The 20309-nt window shown below is 41.3% G+C and overlaps 1 protein-coding gene across 1 annotated transcript in view; it reads right to left on the reverse strand.

Annotated features, from left to right (window-relative positions):
- Positions 1–19247: 19247 nt before the first annotated feature.
- PITPNC1 (phosphatidylinositol transfer protein cytoplasmic 1) overlaps positions 19248–20309 on the reverse strand; it is a 237507-nt gene continuing 236445 nt past the window's right edge. The window contains exon 9 of the mRNA XM_058561399.1: positions 19248–19874. Within this exon, the coding sequence (XP_058417382.1) occupies positions 19558–19874 (317 nt within the window). The 3' untranslated portion in view covers positions 19248–19557. The remainder of the gene's footprint in view (positions 19875–20309) is intronic.

Genomic DNA, 20309 nt, shown 5'->3' on the forward strand with positions numbered 1-20309 from the left:
TTTTTCAAAGCAGCCAAAACATTTGAATTTGTGGCCCATTTGATAGTTGGAAAAGAAATACTGTGAGATTCAGCCAAGATATCTTGGCTTCTGTGAAACCTTCCTTTCCTCCTAGCACAGTTAATCAGCCCCTCTACTGAACCTTGTTGGGTACATATTGCCCAGATTTCAGATGCCAGCCTAGACTTCTCCTCTTCCAGGAAGTCTTCCTTGACTTTTTTTTTTTTTTTTTTGCTGAGGAAGATTGGCCCTGGGCTAACATCCATGCCCATCTTCCTCTACTTTTTGTGGGAGTCCTGCCACAGCATGGCTTGATGAACGGTGTGTATGTCCGCGCCTGGGATCCGAACCTGTGAACCCTGGGCAGCCAGAAGCAGAGCAAGTGAACTTAACCACTATGCCACTGGGCCGGCCCCCCTCCCTGACTTTCTGAGACTGGATTAAATGTCTGATTCAGGGAACCAGTGTTATTGTAACATCTAATATTGGGATGGCCTAGTTACTTATATGTCTCCCCCATATGTTTATCCTTTGAGAGAACTCTGGATTTATCACTGGTATCTTGCATAATGCCTGTCCCATAAATATTTGTGGGACTAATGAATAAACAGTGAAAGCTTACTCATGATATTGAATCTGCACTTCCCCTCCTCTTCAGCTTGAAGACAGTAAAACAAGGGATCTCAAAGTTTGTGGTTTCAGGATTCCTTTACGCTCTTAAAAAGTATTGAGGACCGCAAAGAGCTTTTGTTTATATGGGTTATATCTATTGATATTTACTGTATTAGAAATTAAAACCGAGGAATTGTATGTATTTATTCATTTTTAAATAATTATACTCATTACATGTTAACATTAATAACTTTTTTGGGAAAAAAAATTTAAAAAATAATTTAGTGAGACGAGTGGCATTGTTTTACATTTTGGCAAATCTCTTTTAATGTCTGGCTTAATAACAGATAACTGGATTCTCACATCTGCTTCTGCATTCAATCCATTATAGTATCACATGTCGTGTAGCTTCTGGACAGCTCCATGGTGCACCCGAAAAGGAAAACAACATCTAAATAGTTTGTTGTCATGGACTCTCTGAAAGGGTCTCAGGACTCCCAGGGCTTTCAGAACTGCCGTACCTATAAGGGTCAAGGTTACCTGCCCAGGAAGGGAGAGGTCAGAGCTCCCAGGTTCAGAAAAGAGGGATGGAGCAACCTTTCCTGAGTTCTGGGGGCTGGGTTAGCTTTAAGCCCCTGAGGGAGCCAAAGTGGAAGGAAAAAGTGGGTGGGCTCCCACCTCAGAAGTGAAGGCTGAGCCCCACCCTCCTAACGCCCAGGAGACCTTAGGACCAGGAAAAGCACAGCTGCGCTAATAATGCAACTGAACTTCTTGCAGATGCTAAGTGAAACAACTTCTGACTCATTTTTAGCCCTAGAACAGATTGATGGGACTGAAGATTGATTTTAAAATTTCCTTTCTTTTGTTTTTTTTGTTAGGTGGTATGAGCTGAATTGAATACCCCCACACACTCTCCCCAAATTCATATGTTGAAATCCTAACCCCTAGCACCTTAGAATGTGACTATTTGGAGATAGAGCTTTAAAAGAGGTAATTAAGGTAAAATGAGCCAGCCCGATAGCATAGTGGTTAAGTTGACAAGCTCGGCTTCAGCAGTCCAGGGTTCGCTGGTTTGGATCCCTAGGGCGGACCTACTCACCGCTCATCAAGCCATGCGGAGGTGGCATCCCACATAGAGCAACTAGAAGGATGTACAACTATGACATACAACTGTCTACTGGGGCTTTGGGGAGAAAAAAGGAAAAAAGGGAGAAGATTGGCAACAGATGTTAGTTCAGGGCCAATCTTCCTCAAAAAAAAAAAAAAGGTAAAATGAGGTCATTAAGGTGGGCCCTCATCCAACACGACTGGCTTTATTATAAGAAGAGGAGGTCAGGACACAGACACGCAGAGAGGATGTCATGTGGAGACACAGGGAGAAGACAGCCATCTATAAGCCAAGGAGAGAAGCCAGAAGAAACCAACCCTGCTGACACCTTGATCTCAGACTTCTGTAAATTTCTGTCGTTTAAGCCACCCAGTCTCTGGTACTTTCTTATGGCAGCCCTAGTAAGTGAATACAGTAGGTTACACATTCACAAAATTCCAATATAAAAAAGGTATACAACGTAAAAACTCTGCCATCCCTAGCTCCAGCCACACAGTTCCCCTTCCCAGAGATGGTCAATGGTAACAATACTTGAGTAACAATTCGGATAGATTTTCTACATATACAAGTCATGTGTTTGTGTGTGTGTGTGTTGTGTTTTCTCCTCCCCCTTTTACACAAATGACAGCAGAGTATCTCCAGTGCTGTCTGCTCTTTGCTTTTTTCACTTAATGTCTTGTAGATCATTCCCTGCCACTACATAAAGAGCTTCCTCATTCTTTTTTACTTTTGCATAATTAGGAATAGATTTATGAAAGTTTTGAGATTTTATGAAATACATAGCCATCTATAGATTAAGTATTGATGAAATTCTATGTCTTAGGTTGGGTAGCGGGTTCAGGAAGATGTGTTTTATTACACATGTGTTATGCTTCATAACTTACATTATATGAGTGGCAAGGAGAAAAAAATAAAGCTTGGGGTGGGGGGGAGGGGGCTGTGTGTATGTGAAATTTTAGTTAGGATGACCATTGAAGGCCTTCATGAGAGGGTGGCTTTTGAGAAATGACATGAAGGAGAAGAGGGAGCCAATCATGTAGTTAGCTGAGACAAGGGCATTCTTAGCAGTAAGTGCAAATGCCCTGTGGCACAAGCAGGGAGCTTCATTAAAAGGCTATTGTAGGGCCGGCCCCGTGGCTTAGCGGTTAAGTGCACGCGCTCTGCTGCTGGCGGCCTGGGTTCGGATCCCGGGTGTGCACCGACGCACCGCTTCTCCGGCCATGCTGAGGCTGTGTCCCACATACAGCAACTAGAAGGAAATGCAGCTATGACATACAACTATCTAATGGGGCTTTGGGGGAAAAAAAAAGGCTATTGTAGGGACTGCCTGGGGGCACAAGCAGTTAAGTGTGTGCTCTCTGCTTCAGTGGCGGGGGTGGGGTGGGGGTGGGGGTGGGGGTGGGGTGTGGTTCGCAGGCTAGGACCCTGGGCGCAACTGCTTGTCAGGCCATGCTGTGGCGGGGTCCCATATAAAGTGGAGGAAGATGGGCATGGATGTTAGCTCAGGGCCAATCTTCCTCAGCAAAAAAAAAAAGAGGAGGATTGGCATCAGATGTTAGCTCAGGGCTGATCTTCCTCCACACACACAAAAAAAGGAAGGTTATTATGGTTATCCAAATGAGAGATGATGAGGACACCAACATTAGAGTGGACTTCCTGTCTACCTTGTCTAAAACGAATCTAGTCCATCATTCTCTTAACTCAGCAACTTATGTGTTTCCTTTGCTCACAGTTTGTAATTATTTTATTTATTTGTTTGCTCACTCACCTAGGTTCCCCCCCTATAACATAAGCTTCTTGAGGGTGGGGGGTCCCTGTCCATCATATTCACCTATGCATCCCCGTTTCCTAGCACTCAGTAAAATGTGCTGAGTAGGCACTCAGTAAAAATGTGCTGTTTGATTGAAGGAATCACGTTACATCTTTGTATCCATGGCACCAGCACTTGTGTCTGATCCACATAAAGAGTCTAATACGTGTTTGTTGAATAAATCACACTTATACGGCAAGGCATTGTAATAAACGGGATGTGGACTTGATCCATTAGGATAAAGTAAGACTTACTGGTTGATAAAGCTGGAACTACTCTTGCACGTTGGTCTGTAAATTTGAGTCTAAGTTGGGTAAACTATTAAAGGAGATTGCAATCCTTTTTGGAAGGACACCAGCTGTAATGAGGGAACTAGGAGTCTTCTGCAACCTAGCCTAAGATAAGAACGGGTCAAAGTGTTCCAATTCCAAGATGCTCAGTCAAGGTCAGCGAGCAAGAACATGGCCAGGCTACCCATCTCTGGTCAGAGACCATTAAGGGCTGGTCTTCAAAGGCAGCTGCGACCCTGTACACGTGACTGTGAGCTGTGCGTGTTCTGTCTGGATTGTTTGTCATGTTTCTGCTGCTTGGCTGGCTAGCTGTGAAGACCAGAGGAAGATACCGCCTCTCACGTTCAATTCCTAGAATAGAAGCAGGAGATAAATATACATATAATGAGCAAGTCTAATTATATGACGGGTAGAAGGGATGCCTGCCCATATTCAAAAGGGAGAACGTTACCCATTGTGGATTTTTCATGGAGCATTGACGGTTGGTGGCATCCGCATTGCATGAGTGGGACAGAGTAAGTGCTTTGCCAAAGGAACATTTCTAAAGGGACCATTCTGAAAAGAGGATGGATAGTAGATATATATATTCCACCAACTTTCGGATTATATGGAAGTTGTGGTGGTTCTTAAACAAAGGTCTGAGGTGCTCCAAGATGTGTTTTCCAGCTTAGAATGTCAAAATACCTTTGAGGTAAATGTTGAGACCACAGCAATGAACTGAACAACATTACTGGGACGCAGGCAGACGCCTCTGAGGATGTTTCACACAGCACATAGAGACAAAGGAAGAGTCTAAGCTCTTCTGTCATAATTTGGGGCATACATTTCAATCTAATGCTAGCGCCTTCCCAAAACCCAAGGGGTGCATTTGAAACTAGAGGTGAAGCAAGCACTTGTGGTTTAATTGTGACGGGATAGGGAAGTGAGAGAAAAGACCTGGGCTGAGGAGTTTTAGATGGGTGGGCAGAGTATGTGCCCACAGAACCCAACAATCTTCAGGAAGAGTTTGGGCAACTTGTCATCACCAGGGGTCCAAGCTGAAGTCAGAGGAGTCCTAAGCAGTGACTGGAGCTCTGGAAAAGTGAGTTCTGGCAGGTGAATGAATAAACGACCTGAGAGAGGTCTAGCCTTTGGAAGTAGTTTCCACTCACTGGGCTGAGGATTAAGGTGAAGCAAGAGCGGGACAGGGCTTCAGATCTGGCCAGAAACCACTGACGCTTCCTCTCTCTTGTCTCCAGATCCAAACTGTACCAATGCATTCATTCATTTCATAAATATTGATGAGTGCCGAGGAGCTGTGGATTCTGTAGTGAATGAGACAGACGAGCTCTCTATTCCCAGTGAGCTCTCAATTCAGTGTGGGGAAGACAGTTTGCTCAAGAAAAGTCTTCCTGAAGATGTGACCTTTCCCCTGAGATTTGATGGACAAGTAGGGGTCAGGTGAGGGGGAGAATGGAAGATGATGAGGCTGAGAAAGGCAAGGATCTTGATCGTGTAGGGCTCTCTGTAAGCTAGGATGAGGAGTTGGCATATTCTAAGTGCAATAAGTCATTGAAAGGTTTCAAGCTAAATTCCGATTTCTGTTTTGAAAAGATCATCCTTGCTCCCAGGTGGAGAATGGCTCACAGGCAAATAAAAGTAGAAACAGAAAGACCAATTTTGAAATCCTAGCACTCATCTGGATACAATAGATAGTGGCTTGTGGTAGGTGGTAATAGTGGAGGTAGAAAAAAGTGGGCCAACTCAGGATGGGATTTGCGGGGTAGAGTCGACAGGATGGCGGATGGATTGAGTGTGGCAGTGAGAGGGAGAGAGGAGTCAAGGACAACTCCTGCCCGTGTACCTTGAGTGACCAGGTGGATTGGGGTGTTCTCTACTGACATGGGGAAGTCTGGGCAGAGGAGAGATTTGCAGGGAGTGGTTTGGAGAAGCTAGACCCAGAGTTCTATTTTGGCTGTGTTAAGTTTGAGATGCCAAAGAAGTGGGAGCCCACATGAGCCTGGAGTTCCTGGCAGAGGCTCCGGTTGGAGACATAGATTTGGGCACCATTGGACCGTGGAAGGTTTCTAAAGCAGTGGGACCAGCGTGGGTTCCAAGTGCTGTTGATTTTATCTTCTAAATATAGCTCAACCTGTCCTCCTCCCTCCTTCCCACTGCCACCCTTTGGGTCCAAGCCCCTTTCTAATCACTTCCTGTCTCCCTGCTCCTCTGCTTGCCTGCTTCCAATCTGTAGCCAGTATGATCTATTCAAAATTCCAATCAGATTATGCCACTTCCTGCTTAAAACACTTTAATACCTTGTTCTAAGGATGAACAAGCTGAAATCCTTACCTGACCCACAGGTAGGACTGCCAAATAAAACACAAGATTCTTGGTTCAATTTGAATTTCAGATAATACATAATTTTTTAGTATAAATATATCCCATGCAATTATTCATTGCTTATCTGAAATTAAATTCAACCTGGCATCTTGTATTTTTATTTGCTAAATCTGGCAAGCCTTCCCACAAAGGCTTTGCAAGATCTGACTCCTACCACTCTTTCCTGGCTCATCTCTCATCAGATATCCCTTGTTCTGTGACTCAGGCTATATTGTTTTTCTTCAGAACCTGGAATAGGCTATGCCCTCTCCCACCTCAGGGCCTTTGCATACGCTATTTCCTTTCCTTTAGCTTCTCCTGAATCAGCTAACTGCCACTCACCTTTCAGATGTCAGTCTCCATTGAATAGCCCTCTTTTCCTTATGTTATATGCTCTCCTAGCATAACTTTCCTTCATTGACCTTGTATCAAGTTGCAATTACACATTTATTGTGTGACTATATAAGTGTTATATATCTTTTCCACTAAACTATGAAGTGAAAGACCAGATTTATTTTTGCTCACTTTTGCATCCCCTGTGCCTCTCCTAGTATCTGGTATTTAATAGGCACTATGAAAGGAAAAAAGGAAGGAAAGAAGAAAGGAAAAAAGGAAAGAAAAAAGAAAAAGGATGAAAGACGGTATTAGATTATAGAATAAGTTATATCAGGACCAGAATGAAGAGTGAGGACTAAAGCGGAGACTGGCCCTGTGAGCCAGTTCACAGGGAGGGCAGGAAGGGGAGGCAGGCTGAAGATAAAACACCCCGGTCAGCCTAGGAAGAGGGTGACTTACTATTTTGGCCCAAAATGTTGGGGATGTGGTTGAGGAAGAGGTTTGAGGCTGCTTAAATACTTTCTACCCCTATACTCTATTAGGTCTGGCTAATGGGGCGGCATGGGGTAGGTACTCATGAGATTCTTCATGGAGTTGCTGCCTCAGGGAAAGGTCAGGGGGGTCGGGCTCGGCCCCTGTTCAGTTACGTGGGAATTGTTCCCCTCCATGCCCATGTCCCCAGGTTTTTGGTTTGTAAGCTTAGTATGAGTAAGTATGAGGGTGTGTGAGGATTAAAGACAACCAATGCAATTGAGCCCCTCCTTCTCGACCAGCCTGCAAATAGTTTCCATTCTTAACCTAAACTTCTAGCTGACTACCTTTTTTTTGGATAAATATAGACTTATAAATTCCTTAAGTCTTAGTAATGAAGCGAGTAGGAAAGAAGCAAGATAGTTGGTGCCATTGACACAACCATCTCTATTTGTCTACTAAATATTTTTTTGGCTGTCTTCATGGCAAATGTCAGCTATACCTAGATTTTTTTTTTTTTTTGGTGATGAAGATTGGCTCTGAGCTAACATCTGTTGCCAATCCTCCTCCTTTTTTGCTGAGGAAGATTAGCCCTGAGCTAACATCTGTGCCCATCTTCCTCTAGTTTGTATGTGGGATGCCGCCATACATGGCTTGATGAGCGGTGCATAGGTCTGCACTTGGGATTCAAACCTATGAACCCTGGGCCTCCAAAGCAGAAGGCACAAACTTAACCACTACATCACTGGGCCGCCCCCAATACCTAGATTTTTTTAATATTTGGAAATAAAGAGAATGGCAACTTATGTCTAGAACTTTGCAGTTTACATAGTGTTTTCATATAAAAAATTATTTTTTGTGGAATGAAATTAGATTTAATTTCAGTAAAATTAAATTCATTATCTCAAAAAAAATTGATGACTTCTTCTCTGAACTACGTCTAATTAGTATCTATAAATGTTCTTAAAAATACACACACACACACACACACACACACACACACACACACACAAGGAATCCCCAAATTCTGGAAGAGCTGTGTTCCCAAAGCTAGTTTGAGAGTTGGTTGTTTTGAACTCAGACCATATTTCCTCACGCTGTTCAGGGAAACCAGGTTCTCTCTTGGGCTGGTAAACCTACTCAGTGCAACTGAAGGGCCATCAATATCAGTTTTATGTTAGCATTGGAAACCCCAGTGACCGTGGTTTAACAGGAAAACATTTTTAGAGTTCCAGCATGGGGTGTCAGAAAGACATCTTTATCTGCTGGAACGTAGACAAGGGGCGATGGCTTCCACCGTGGGCTTGAGTATGGGGAGATGAGTTTGAGGGTAGGTGATGGGGATCCAGTGGCAGGCATTCTGGCAGCTGGGACCAGGGTTAAGGACCCATTGTGTGTACAAGTCATTAAAAGTCAGATGTTTGACCTGGAGACCACCTTTCAGAGGAAAGTAAAATAGCAAATGCCTCAGAATGGGAGAGAAGAGAATAATACCATATGAAATCTCAGGGGTCCCCTATAAGGTTTCAGTGCTCCCTCTGGGAAGAAAGACTCTCAGAATTTCCCCTCAGGAGACTTGGAGATATTCTACTTTTTAATCCACCTCTCCTTGTTTTTCATTTGAAGAATCAAGGAAGATGCAATGGAGAGAGGAAGGGGAGGAACTCACCAAAAACACATAAAACAATTGATTCATATTTGGATCCAGATTTGAAGAGGCTCGTGTTTAAGACATATACGCTTCTTTGCGCACATTTGATTTAATTTTATCTGAAAGGAATCACTGAAGAGGCTCAGCTGAGGCAGTGGTATTGCTTAGTAAACCCAACTAACAAAATGTTGGCCTTTCCAGTTAAACTTCTGTGTGCTAATCAGATCTGTCTCAAAAGCCATTCATCAGATGTATGTCAATTATTTCTCAATAAAACTGGAAAAAACAAAAACCCAAACAATCAAAAGCCATTCATGAGGTTGGGGAAGGTGTCTTATTACGCTAAAAAGCTTTTTCATTTGCATGTAAATTAGACCTCGAATATCACAAAAAAGAAAAGTTTTTGAGATTTTTATATCTGACCATAACAGGTCACGTTGCTCAAAAGAATCTGAAAACAACACACTATTGACCCACTAGATAATCTGAATTAGCCATTTTTTTTTAACAATGCAAGCGCCCTCATTTAATTCTGTTTACAGGAGTAAAACATAATTGTTTTACAACCTGCACGCATGAAAATGAAGCAGGTTTTGCAGGTCTGACTTTCTCTGTACAGTTCTTTTCAAGCAGAAATGTACTTCACCTTATTCTTAAAGCATCATTCTTTCCACTTGGGATGTTATTAAGATTTGCTGGAATCCTAGAAAGACACCAAAATGTTACATTTCTTATATTTGTTTCCTTTGGCAAACTTGTTTCTAGAAAGGAATTTTAACATAGTTTCCAACTGCTTTTAGTTACCTCCTGCGGTTAAAAGGAAGAGACTCAAAATAAAAGGAGCTTCATGTAACAATGGAGCTCTAGGGAAGGGCAGTCCTCTCTGCCCTTTCCATGAGCCACCTGCTCTTTCTCAAGGAGCTTCTGTTTCAATTTGCCTGTTCCTTCTCTCTCTTTTTCTCATGATTCTTCAGCGACAGTTTCCACCACCAACTGGCAATATTATTTTTACATACTTGCCATTGAGATGTAGGCACCTGTTATTACTGGTGCTGTAGTTACACTTGAAGAAATGAAGCCTCAGAAAGATGAAGTGGTTTGCCCAACATCACAACACACATGAGAGTATCTATGTTTATCAGCGTATCAGATTTTCCCCCCCATAAAACAAGCCTTTAAAATGTCTGACAATGCTAAAACATGAATGAACCTTGAAAACATTATGCCAAACGATATCAGCCAGACACAAAAGGACAAATATTGTATGATTCCATTTATATGAAATGTCTAGAATAGGCAAATTCATAGAGACAGAAAGCATAGAAGCTATTGGGCTGGAGGGAGGGAAGGGTAGGGAGTTATTGTTTAATGGATATGGAGTTTCTGTTTGGGATGATGACAAAGTTCTGGAAATGGATAGTGGTGATGGTTGTACAACATTGTGAATATACCTAACACCACTGAACTGCACACTTAAAAATAGTTAAAACGGGTGGTATGGAGATTCTTTTAAGAATTAAAAATAGAAATACCCTATGATCCAGCTATTCCACTACTGGGAATCTATCCAATGAACCTGAAATCAACAATCCAAAGAGGCTTATGCACCCCTATGTTCACTGCAGCATTATTCACTATAGCCAAGACATGGAAGCAACCCAAGTGTCCCTCAACTGATGACTGGATCAAGAAGATGTGGTATATATATACAATGGAATACTACTCAGACATAAAAAGAGACAAAATCATCGAATTCGCAAAAACATGGATGGGCCTGGAGAGTGTTATGTTAAGTAAAATAAGCCAGAAAGAGAAAGACAAACACTGTATGATCTCACTCATATGTGGAATATAAACCAACACATGGACAGAGAAATCTGTATTGTGGTTACCAGGGGCAATGGGGGTAGGGGGTGGGCACAAGGGGTGAAGGGAGACATGTATATGGTGATTGACAAACAAAAATGTACAACCAAAATTTCACAATGTTATAAACTATTAAAACATCAATTAAAAAAAATAGATTTTTCCCAAGAAGAAAAAAAAAAAGTTAAAACGGGGTCAACCCAGTGGCATAGTGGTTAAGTTTGCACGCCCAGGGTTCGCAGGTTCAGATCCCAGGCATGGACCTACGCATCGCTTATCAAGCCATGCTGTGGCAGGCGTCCCACATGGAAAATAGAGGAAGATGGGTACAAATGTTAGCCCAGGGCCAATCTTCCTCAGCAAAAAGAGGAGGATTGGCAACAGATGTTAGCTCAGTGCTAATCTTCCTCACACACACACAAAAATAGTTAAAATGGTAAATTTTATGTTACGTATATTTTACTGCAATAAAAAAATAGTGAAAAAAATGTTTAAGAGCTGTGATGAGTTATGTTATAGCAGAAAGAAAAATTGATATGGCTATTTGTCTCAGTGAAATATTTTCTTTGTTTTTAAAAGTAAAGGTTTTGGGAGGCCAGCCCAGTGGCATAGCAGTTAAGTGTATGCACTCTGCTTCAATGGTCTGGTTTGCAGGTTCGGATCCTGGGCACACACCAATGCATCGCTTGTCAAGCCATGCTGTAGCAGGGTCCCATATAAAGTAGAGGAAGATGGGCACAGATGTTAGCCCAGGGCCAATCTTCCTCAGCAAAAAAGAGAGGAGGATTGGCATCAGATGTTAGTTCAGGGCTTATCTTCCTCACAAAACAAACAAACAAACAAAAGTAAAGGTTTTGGGGGGTGGGGCCAAGGGGCAGGGCTATAAAGGGGAAGTATGAGAGAGCTGTAGTGATGGAACAGTTCTGTTCTGTATCTTATTTTTCTTCTGAGGAAGAGTCACCCTGAGCTAACATCTGTGACAATCTTCCTCTATTTTGCATGTAGGTCACTGCCACAGCATGGCTGACAAGTGGTATAGGTCTGCGCCAGGAATCAAAACCCACAAACCCAGGCCGCCGAAGCGGAGCACGGCGAAGTTAACCACTAGGCCGTGGGGCTGGCTCAACAGTTCTGTATCTTGAATGTGGTGTTAGTTACATGAAGCTACACAAGTGACAAAATTGCACAGTGCTACACACACACACACACACACGCGCGCGCGCGCATATAAAACTAGTGAAATATGAATAAGCTTTATGGATTGTACCAGTGTCAATTTCTTGGTTGGGATATTTTATGATATCATACAAGTTGCTATTATTGGGGGAGGCTGGGTGAAGGGTGTAGAGAACATCCCTGTACATTTCTTTGTAACTTCCTGTGAATCCATAATTATTTCAAAATAAAAAGTTAACTCAAACACACAACATCGACAACAAAAAGTAAAGATTGCAGTCAGATTCCAAACTAACTTGAGGGTAAATTTTATACATTGTCCTTGTTATGTGTGAGAAATGACCATTCCCCTTGAGGAGAGTTCTCTGTTTCTCAGGAATGGCTGTCACATGGCTCAAGAGAGGATGACGCACAGACTGTCACCTTCCTTTTTTGGAGCATGCAGGAAATCTGTCATCATGTTCCTTTCAAGATGTTAAATGAAAGACTTAGGAAGGACTCTGCTCTGTCCTTACCAAAGTTCTGTTAGAATCAGGACATCATTGATTCTAAAATAACAGCGAGCTCGAGTTTTTACTTTAATTCTCTCTTCGTTAAAAACAACAACAACAAAAAACTGCTGGCACTTATATGGTGGTTTTCAGGAAACCCTAGAGTAAAGATGCATTCAATGTTTGTATCACTGAAAGTGTGAAAACAAAATGACTTAGAATTGATGTTTATTTATTTAAATGCAGTTCTTATGCTTTTCTTCTGTATTAGCCAGTCAGTGTTTCTGCAGCGTAGTAAGCTGGAGAAGGCACTGAACATTTAAATAAATCAGAGAACTTTGTCTGGGCTTGCCTTTCATCATGTGAACACCCCAAAAGAGGGTATTAACACATTAAACCAACAAAGGACTTCTATGGGAACTGAATGCTAGCCATAGCTTAACAAGTTGAGAATAGTGAACTTTTAAAACTGCAGACACTTGTTTAAAAAGACACATGTTCTCACTCATACATTGTCAGTGGAATTGTAAATTGGCACAATTTTCTTTGGAGGAGATGTTGGCAGTAAATACCCAAAGTCATAAAAATATTCATATCCTTTGACCCAGTAATTCAATTTCTGGGAATTTATCCAAGAAAAATAATTAAAAAGAAGACATACACTATGTTATAAAGATGTTCCTAACAACACTCTATATAATAACAAAATCCAGAAAATAACCTAAATGCCAAATAATAAAGGAATGTCTAAGTAAATTAAGGATTTCCAACCCAATGGAATATTACATAGCTCTGAAAAATGATAAAAATGCCATGTACCAAATGTAAAGGTATTTATAAAACAATTCAAAATCCTTAAAGCATTTTGTAGTAAGGTATGCATCTATGAGTTATCTTTCACAGAAGAAAGAGTAAATTGTAAAGTACTTAATGCAGATGATAACAAAATTCACATCCTTGGGTCTGTATAGTAGATTTTAACAAAATGCAAAGAAATAGAATAGCTCTAAGATGAGAGTGGGAAAATTCAAACCTGTAGAAATATTTCTAAATTTTCAAGTTGTGTTCTGAGAAGAGGCACAACACACATTAGCACTGATGACTGACTTTAAGAGCAGACTGCATACAGAGAGTAGCAAGCGTTATCTTTGGAATGCTCTGAATGTAATCACTTGTGTCCTTAAGATCATAAAATGATTCTCAAGGGTTGTTAATGAGCAGTAAACTGCCAGCATCTTGCACGTAGAATCCCTTGGGAGCAGGAAAGTTATTTTGGAATAAAATTTTTAGAAAATCACAAAGGTCCAGATTTGGCTGCCCTCAAACACCCTCGAGTGACAGAGTGGCCAAATCTCCCTTCTGTTAGTTAAAGGAGGGGAAATGACCATCCCCAGCCTTTTGTGTCTGCCTTTAGTGCAGATAGTTGGTACTTCTAGGTAAACATAATTATCCCCTAAATTCCAGGTGTTTAGTAATGTTGCTACAGTGAATGGCTGGATTCAGTAGGACCAGAGGCCACATCTAGTTTCTTTGGCTACATAATAGTTCCAGTCCTCAATGCTGGGGTTCAGGCAAGAGCAGCAAGGCAAAGTACCAGGCTGTTTCCAATTTTCCCAGGAGCAGGAGAAGTAGTCAAATGTTTGGACTTGAATGGGATATCCTACTAGGTTGCATGCTATAGAAAAGGGAGAATTTATGAGAGCATGGAATATTTAGGGGGCTAATAATTAAGCAGAGAAAGTCAATATAACAAACTTGAAAACAGCCTGGATCAACTACACAGAGCTGAACACACACTCACACACACACACACTCGAATGTACATGTACACACAGGTTGATTGTTGTTCTAAAGCCATCAAAGCTTCAGGTTTGAGAGCAATATTTTCATTTGGAGATATTTCAGAACAGGGCTTGGAGAAATGACATGTGATTAATCCTGAACTTGAGAGGCTAAGGTGCAGCTGGGAGGTTGGAGGCAAAACACCCCAAGTGGAATGTACCGAAGGAAATGGGAAATTTTAGAAAAGAATGTGGGTGTTCAGAAGTCTAACAGTAATGCTCAAAGGAGGTAACCGTAATTAAAAGCAATCCTGTGACACTGGAGGTGTTATAAACATCTATATATTTAACATTAGGCGTCCAAATATTTAACAACCTATATAGTTCGGCCCCAGGAATAAACAGCCAGCCTGGCTGTACCCAAGTGTGCTAGCCAAAAGTCAGCAGCAGTTACGTGTGGGAAGTCTGTGTGTTTTGAAGAGAGAATTAAAGGCAGGGTGGGAGTACTAATGGTGCAGTTGGAGCTACAAAAGCAAGCATGTGTTAGCTAATTGGATGAGTGTTTCATGATTTGGGGAAATTTTCAGTGTAGACAGCCTCGTTATGGTGCACTGTTATATGAAGCTGTGGCCTGATGCAATCAGAGATTAATGCGCAAGATGCGGATGTTAACATTAGTTTCAGGACTGAAGAGGAGAGCATGGAGTGAGAGGTGTGTGGCTGCTTACGCTCTGAGATTATTGAACAAGAGGCAGTAAAGTACTTCTGTCCTCACTCTACCCATCCCTAGACGACCCTTTTGTGAACAACAGGAACTACTTGAGATGGAGAAACCACTTCAGAATGATTTCAGCTTACTTTAGACTGGCCTGCTCTGCAACAGAATGTGGTGTCCCACTGGGGTGGTGTTCCTACAGGTTCCTTTGGGTGATTTTTCTGGGTTACCACTCAGACTGGAGCCTCACATTCGACGAGGGGGAACCAAGTACCTGTTAGATGGATGGACGAGTCTATGCGTGTATCCCACTGGGTTATAGATTCCTTGGGTATTTTTTGGCTGGATAGTTAGAGCTGGCACCCAGGCATTTCCTACCAAGGGCCCTGGCCCTAAAGGCACCATATCCCTATTAGCAGGCCAGGCTTCCTTGCACATAAGTCCTCTAGAACTGGGTCTGAGTACCGGCCATTGGCTTGTTCCTTCTTCCTTGATGGCTTCTTTCCCATCAATTCACAAGTTCACAATTGCTAACATTACCTTGAGAATGGCTGAGAAAGAGAGAGAGGAAGCTACACTTGGAAAGAAGATTGCTTTGTACTTTATTTACAACAGAATGTAAGAAAAAGTAAGTTATTAACAATAATAAATAACTGGGGAAAAAACACAAAACAGCCATAAAATGACACAGAAGGCTGGCATGTGTGAGGAGCAACTTTTGTTTGCTTTGCTTGCAGTCTGTAACACTGTGCATTCCAAAACTTGGTCCTCCAGCAGTGGCAGTGGTATATCGACTAATTTAACTAACCAAGATCCCAACCTGAAATGTAAACACGAAAAATTACAGCTGAAGCTACATATAGGTGGCATAGGTATCACATCAACTCAAAGAACCTCTTCTTGGTGACACAGAGAAACTGAAGAGAGACTTGCAATTCAACAGACATGCTTTCAATGTAAAGCAAAAACATCGAGAGGCTTATCCTAAAGCATTTGTTAACTTAACAACAAAATTACAATGAATAACAGCATGGGACAAGTTCTCAGCATATTCACATTCTCTTATTGCACTAACTCCTAAAAAGCTTAAACACTTACATTTCAAATGCAAACAGATTGTTTTGTCGGTAGAACACAGAACCTGCTAGGTTTTGCCTCCGCATGCCAACACCGTGCTCTTGTGTGACACTTCAGTTTCAGCAAGAATGAATAGTTTTAAATAGTCTGTTTATGATCAATTGCAGTCACTGGACAGATTTTTTTTTTAAATTTCAAGAACTGTGGCTCAGAGGGCAGCTGGTCACCTAGCCCACTGAGTTAGATGATCAGAAAAGGACTAAAGCGATTTAGATAATTCCTCTCTGTTGGGTTACCTGAGTAAACACTGTAGAGACAGTAAATATACTCTGGCCCTTCTGAAAAGTAACATTCCTATTGGTCTAAGCCAGCCAGTGACCTTGCTGTCTCCGAGCCATGAAGAGATCTAAGGAAAGTGGAATTTAAAAATACACATAAATATATTAGCCTTGAAATTTTCTCAGAAAAATGACTTCTTGAGAAGTGTCAGAATCTATTCTCTTAGGTCACTGTTTTTTTCAGTGTCTTGAAAGAAAACCACATAATTACTGTTGGGGGTCTTGTGTTTTGTAAGTTATATACAATATATTATATACCCACAACTGTGCTACTTAGAGACTTATTTTCACAACCCAAAACATGGCTAATAAATACCTCCAAATAAGTTAAAACCATTTCCCCGCACACAGATACAACACCATGGCAGAAGGGTTTATAAATTAGTTCATCAATGAACTCACATTGTTTCTGTTATAACGGTGGCAACTGAAAAATGTCACAGCCTTCTTTGTTGTCATGCTTTTCCTTGCTTTGTCTTACTACAGCCCAAAAGAAGGAAAATGGTCTTCAGAGCCAATTTCTGACAAAGTTTATGCAGTAAAAACACTGAGACTCTCTCATCTCAGGAAAGCACAGCCAAAGCAACAACGCTGTACTACAGCCAACGAAAAGCACAGGGTATTTGAAATCCACCCAAAGTAATGAAATTTACAGTCATTTTGATGGTCTCCACTAACATCAGAGATGAAGATGGTGTGAACATATGTGTTATTCTACGGATTATTTATTTTAATTTGGCTACCAGAGACTTAAACCTGGTGGAGTCTGATTCACTATAGTACTATATTTATATATATACAGGTATAATACAATTTTGGTGAACAAAGTTGAAGGGTTCCACATTGCAGACAGAGGCACTGAGTTAAAGATTCTATTTTTTCCCAAACATGCTTAATGAATTCAAGTTTCTGCTTTTGTTTTCTTCTTCTCAGTTTCCACCATGCAGCCATTTAATTTCCATCCTTATAGGAATTATTAATGTTCTATATACACAGGCTTGTATCCCACAATAAACAAAGTCGTGTATGAAGAATGTGAAATGACACTTGAAAATCAAGATAGATAAAATATTGAAGTCATTTATGCCTTGTGACGACTGGATTAAATATACAAAGCAGCTGAAGGAATATTTGCACACCCTCCCTGTTTTTTAAAGCACACAAACTACATGTAGACAGAAAAACTGAACATATTATAAAAGCACACGTTTGTTGGATAAGAATCACGCTATCATCGGCAGCTTTGCGATGATGTCTGTGGTATTGTACTGGCTATAAGAGAAAGAAAAGTCACAGAAGGAAATCAGAAATTAGCTTTCCAAAGCATACAGAATTGTTGACCTTGATAGCAGAAGCTACTTCACAAAAGAGGAAAACAGCAATGTATTAATGGAAAAACTAGGTGCCAGATGTGTAACAACCTGCACAAAATAAATCTGCTCTATGCAAGAATAACGATCCCACCCCATCCTGATTTCAGCTTGTAAATGGTAAGCAAATACATACATAAATATGTCAGTGTCTTCTGAAAGTAGAATTTTGCTTTCTAAAGCCAAATATTCTCTTTAAATAGTACTGTGTGGAGAGGGAGCCATTGAGAAGTCCAAGGGGTCTGATGAAAGATTAAGTTTTCCCACAAGCAAGAATCATGCTTCCATACCATGCCAAGATGTCTCACTACAAAGCGATCATTCTTAGGGAAGCGATGCACTGTTGAGCTACACTACTTGCAACTGGTTTCCTTTGAGTTCTGGGTTTATTTATTTATTTTTAAAGCTAAATGCCAACCTATAGATAAAGAAATGATCTTGACAGTCTGACGTATGACTTAAAACACTTGGTGCTGGGCTCACGGCGCCAGTGCTTGCACCTTGGGAAGAGTTTATCAACTTGAAAGACACTATGCCCGAGTGCTGAGCACTAACAGAGAAGCAGGCAGGGTCCACTGGCAGAGGCTGTGTCAGAGAAGGAGAATACGCTCCTTGGTCTATGGTGTTTCCTTTGGAATCTGTGTTTTGGGAAGGTCCCTTTCCTGAGGTTGAAGGTTACGGTCAGGAAGGCTAGCTGGGGCCTTGGAGTCGCCCAATTACCTTGTTCTCTTCCTCTCTTGGAGGACAAAAGGAAACGCTAGATTCTGCTTGCCCTTCCTTCTGCGTTTAAAGGCAGTGAGGTGCGAAGGTGGCAGGTTTTTCTCTTTAGATCAAAGGAGAGTTCTTTCTGCCACTTTGGTGAATGATCTCGCCTCCCGTCAACCTTGATTCTAATTTTGCATTACCACTCCTTGCAGTAAACAAAGCTAGAGGGGCATCTTTTCTCTCTCCTCCTTTTTGCTCTACAAATAGGAGTCTGCAATTCTGCTCATTCTTTCCTTGCACTTGGCAGTATTTACTTGACTTCTGCGACATTCCCAATATCTGGATTTCAAGTAAGGAGCAAGAGAATGACAGTCTTTTCTAAGGTCTGGTGATGGGCAATCCGTTCTAGGGAAGTCTGGATATCATTAACAGTAAACCCAGGAGGAGGATGGGAGACATTTCTCTTTTTTCGGGTTCCTGAACCAGACATTCTGACAGTGTTCAAGTCCAGTTAGCTCACTCTACCCTTGAACTTCTTTGAATGGGCAAATAGTCAATGAATTCTACTCAATTAATTGCAAATTCTGAAATCTTAATGGATGATGGAAGCTGACAAGTCAATGTTTGTCGATACCTGTAGAGAAAAAAGATGTTTGCCTCACCTGGGCCTCTTGGTTCCTACACCAAACCATTCCAAAATCAGTCAGTTGTGGTCACATTCATCCATGCAATTCTTAAGATTTCCGAGGCCACAAGGGCACAAAGGGGAAAGTTATTAAAAGACAGAAACAAGTGGAATCTTTATCAAATTCTGTGAAAGGTATAAATAAGCTATCATTAATTGCACTTGGAGCCTCTATAGGTTGATAATTAAAATTTTCAAAAAATTTAAAGTGTTAATTAGGCCCCAAATCCTGAGTCAGACTAACCAAAATAGGAATCTCAGTAACTCCTGGTATTCAAGTATTGGTGACGACCAGTTCAAAATTTAACAGTTAGATGTGGTATGCCTGAGAGTATTTTGGAGAATTTCAGGGTTGATGGGAGGAAATTGACTTCACTATTTTACCACACCTTGGAACACAGTGGTGCAAAGTTTTCATTTATTTACCCTTGAAGTCCATACCAACCTCACCAAATGCCCAATAACAAGGCTTCCTCTCTGGCTTCCAGATGTGGCCACAGAAGATTCCTTCTGCCCTTGGCAAGTCTTACATTTTCCATCTAATATCATGCTGTGTGGCATACTTAGGGAATCAGGTTATATGTGAAATTACTTAACTACGTGCACACTCAGACATGTTTGAGTGACAAAGCAGTCTCTTTCTATATCAGAAGATTAAAAAAAATAATAACCTCAAAATGAAAATATAAAATCCCATGAAATATTCATATGAAGTTACTCTGATTTGGGCCGACATGGCTTATCTGAAGAGTGCATGCCAGGTAAATTCAGGGTGGCTTTTTTCTCAGGGTCTGGAAGCGTGAGAGTTTCTGGGGCAGACTTTTTCCTGGGTCGATCTCTGGGAACTGACAGGAATTCTGGTGCGTCTGTGGAGAGAGGTGTGGATGGAGCACTGGAAGGGGCACTGCGGACGGAAGAAGGCAGCAGGGGAATGCTCGAGATAGAAATTGCAGGTGGGAAAACGCCAATTTTCTTGTTGGTGGCTTCCTGAGTGGCTCGTTCAAATTCTCGGACTTCATCCATTGTCATGTCTTCAAAGAAAAAAAATAGAAAGAAAAATGAGCAGTTATTTAGAAGAGATGCAAATAGGTTCATCTCTATGCCTGTTTTTAAAGGAACTATAGGAACCCTACCATAAAGGGGCCTCTCAGATTATATACCCAGATTATCACAGAAATTCTAAATCCTAATTTTTTTTTTTACCGAAGCAAACCCTGAAAAAATATTCCTTTATGAATATCCATCCAAGATTTTCCAAAGCACTCTTCAGTGAGTATGTTAAGTATTCTGAATAAGAACTTATCAGGACAGTACAGAACCAGACTGGAGCAGTATATGAATGGGTGCACATGTGTGTGTGTTATGGGTATGGTGTGGTATATGGAGCTATTATTAGACCTGGCCATCTTTTCTATAAAGGGAAGGTAATTAAAGCAATCAATGGCCCCAAATGATATATATTATAG

This window comes from Diceros bicornis, chromosome 18, assembly GCF_020826845.1.
Source record: "Diceros bicornis minor isolate mBicDic1 chromosome 18, mDicBic1.mat.cur, whole genome shotgun sequence".
In the NCBI taxonomy this organism is placed as follows: Eukaryota; Metazoa; Chordata; class Mammalia; order Perissodactyla; family Rhinocerotidae; genus Diceros; species Diceros bicornis.